This window comes from Triticum aestivum, chromosome 6D, assembly GCF_018294505.1.
Source record: "Triticum aestivum cultivar Chinese Spring chromosome 6D, IWGSC CS RefSeq v2.1, whole genome shotgun sequence".
Taxonomy (NCBI): domain Eukaryota; kingdom Viridiplantae; phylum Streptophyta; class Magnoliopsida; order Poales; family Poaceae; genus Triticum; species Triticum aestivum.
The window spans coordinates 371,602,475-371,605,536 of NC_057811.1; the positions used below are offsets into that span (position 1 = coordinate 371,602,475).

Below are 3,062 nucleotides of genomic sequence, written 5' to 3' on the forward strand. Positions count from 1 at the left end.
CAAGATCCCGCGGCATTACCAAGAGCCTCGTGAGGCTGCCCCCGAGGCACCTCCCTGAGGCGAGCAGGTCAGGAGCAGTTCAGCCCGGCCGCGCGGGCCCGTGCCACCACATGGGTGACGCGTGCAACGACGAACGACGGCAGAGCCCACGCCAGCAGGCGCAGATGAGGAGGATTTCCCACTTTCGTGCTAAGGAAGCAAGGCAGCGGTCTAGTTCCCAAAGAAACCCCCCAAATGTTGCCCGTTTGGTGCAAGAAGACCAAGATGACGGACACGCGGGGCAAGAGGTCATCCCCGAGCCCACCAGCGCGTCATGGAGGGAAGCTTTGCAGACTAAGACCGCCTTTTGTCAGGATAGACTACGCTCCCGCCCCCCTTCAAATTTGCTGTTGTGGCAACCCTTCCCCACCAGCGCGTCATGGAGGGAAGCTTTACAACTAAGACCGCCTTTTGTCAGGATAGACTACGCTCCTGCCCCCCTTCAAATTGGTCGTTGTGGCAACCCTTCCTGCTATTAATTTTCGGGGAAGAGGACCAAAGGCACTATAAAAGAGGATAGGACACCGCTGTAGAAGTGGATTGGAAACCAGAGCCCCAACACTTGTACTCTCTCACTCACGAGCAATCCCAACCAAGCGAGTAGGGTTTTACACCGCAAGATTGCCCGAACCTGGGTAACCATTGTGCCACCGGTTCATCCTCGCTAGATCGTGTTAGCTGCGAGCGTCGCCGTGTTTGGCCGTTGGTTAGGACGAAGCGGGAGAAGGAGCTCACCCCAGTGTTAGAACCTTGGGTCTCTGGAGCCCCGATTATAGATCAGTAGCATGCTACCGCAAGCCTCGAGTTCGGCCGGGCATTTCCTATATGGCGTTTAAGGCGCCTGTTATAGTATACTTTGCAAACGGGCGCACACCCCCTCCCCACGGGCCGGCCCATCTACATTCTTTTTCTGTTTTTAAACGACAAGAAAGTGCGCGGGAGTGTTACGACTCGAACGCACGACCTCTTCCTCAAGTGTTAGCTATGGTAGCCAACCAGGCAACATGCCCGAATGTGTTTAGTTACTTCTTTTCATTCGTTTCTTCTTTTCTTTTCTTTCTTTTCCTTTTTTCTTTTTTTTGAAAATGCGTGAACTTTTTCTTATCAAAATCGATGAACTTTTTTTCAAACTTGATGAACTTTTTCTGAATTTGTGAACTATTTTTTGAAAGTGCATGAAATATTTTTATTTTGATTAATTTTTATTCAAGTTCAATGATTTTATTTTTTAAATGATGAACTTTTTTCAAATTCGATGATTTTTTTCCAAATTTGATGAACTTTGTTTCAAATGTGTGAACTTTTTTTCAAATTGGACGTCTTTCAAAATCAATGAACTTTATTCAAATTTTATCTTTATATATATTTTTTACGAATTTTTCAGAATCATTTTTTTACAAAGCCAAAACAGTCAATGGTTTTTTAAGGGACAAAACAGTCAACGGTTGAACTAACGTAGGAATACTGCGTCCCGAGCGACCAGCCTTTGTTGGGCCTAGCCCAGGAAGCCTTCGCGTGCTCGTTCGACCGGCCCGTTTTGCCACGGGACTTGATGGGCTCTACTTGCGCCTCGTAGGCGGAATGGACGGTTCGTCGACTTGTGACGGCGGCGGGTTTTACTGGAGCGGAGGCGCATTTCCTCTTCGCTCGGGGGAAGGCGCAGCTGGTCGGAGGAGGAAGCCGTGAGAACTTGGCGAGAGAGGAGATGGGGAAGGGCGGCGAGCTGTGGGACGACTCGGCGCTGGTGGACGCCTTCGACCACGCCGTCGCCACCTACAAGGTACGCGCCCTTACCCCCCTTTGATCCTCTGGCCCATTCCGGATTTGGTACCCCGTCGCCGCCGCTAGGGTTTAGGGTTTTGGGAGCTTATTCGCGGTCCGAGCTGGAGCATCTGGAGTAGGTCCGCGCGTTGGTTTGGTGGCTGGGGTTTGGGTCGGATGGGTTGCTCTGTCGAATTTCTTCGCCGCTGTGCAGTAGTATGAGTACAGCATAACTGTACATGATAGATTTAGTTTTCAGTGCATTTCTCTCTGGTTAGATAAATAGCTCGATTAAGTTTCCCCCTTTACTTGTTACTAGCTTAGTGCCCGTGCGTTGCCACGGAACAATAAATTTGCACGTCATTCATCATCATTGTTGGTGTTCCAACCTTGCCAGTTGTCTCCCCGTCAACTACAAACACACGGTCAACTCTTTGCTCTAACAAGCCCTCTGCCAAAAGCGCTCGACCCATAAAATAGTCGACATACATTCTTATCATTATGTGTAAGAGAAAATGTATCTCCATGTTCTCAATCAAATCTCTTATAGCTTAATGGATATTGGTCACCGTGGAAAATATCCTCACAATGCCACCAAATAATAAATTTAGGCATAGAGATCATGAGCTGTAGGCATAGTTATAAAAATATCTTGTACTCCAGGATGATGTGTCCGGTAAATTTTGAAGGGTTGATTGTCTATAATTTTCTACAAGTAGCACCATCCAAAGGGTGTAGCTAACAAGTCAAAATTATCTAAGTGTAGTAATGCAATGGTTGTCTTTCCCTTGCTGCTTCTGGATAGTATTGTTCGAAGACAAGTTCTCTCTAAAATCCACCAACATAGCCTGACTGACAAGCAAGCAGCAAGCAAGCTTGGTCAATCAAAATCATACAAAATTCGACCCTACCCACAACAAGGAAAATAACGGATTCATCGTCTCTTGTTATGACCTAATTTTCCTAGAAAATGATGTCGTAGTAGGTAGTTCCTTGAATATTCTCAATGCTAAAAGCACAAAGATACTACTTCTTACAACAATAACAGAGCAAAATCCAAGGAACGTGCTTCACCTTCAAAGCACTACAACACGGAAGAGCTCCTCAAGATCCTGCAAAGGATTAACTGAGGCATGTATCTGAAATAACTTGAGCAGAACAAGCCACATGTAGTGCTAAGCCATACATTCAACCTCCTGTCAAAAAAAACATCCATACATTCAACCTCTGTGTTTGACATAGAGAAACTCAAAATAAATAGG

The 3,062-nt window shown here is 46.6% G+C and overlaps 1 protein-coding gene across 1 annotated transcript in view; it reads left to right on the forward strand.

Annotated features, from left to right (window-relative positions):
- Positions 1 to 1,615: 1,615 nt before the first annotated feature.
- LOC123145164 (uncharacterized) overlaps positions 1,616 to 3,062 on the forward strand; it is a gene marked incomplete at its 5' end in the record, with an annotated part of 8,013 nt that continues 6,566 nt past the window's right edge. The window contains 1 exon segment of the mRNA XM_044564502.1: positions 1,616 to 1,819. Coding sequence (XP_044420437.1) covers positions 1,745 to 1,819 — 75 coding nt within the window.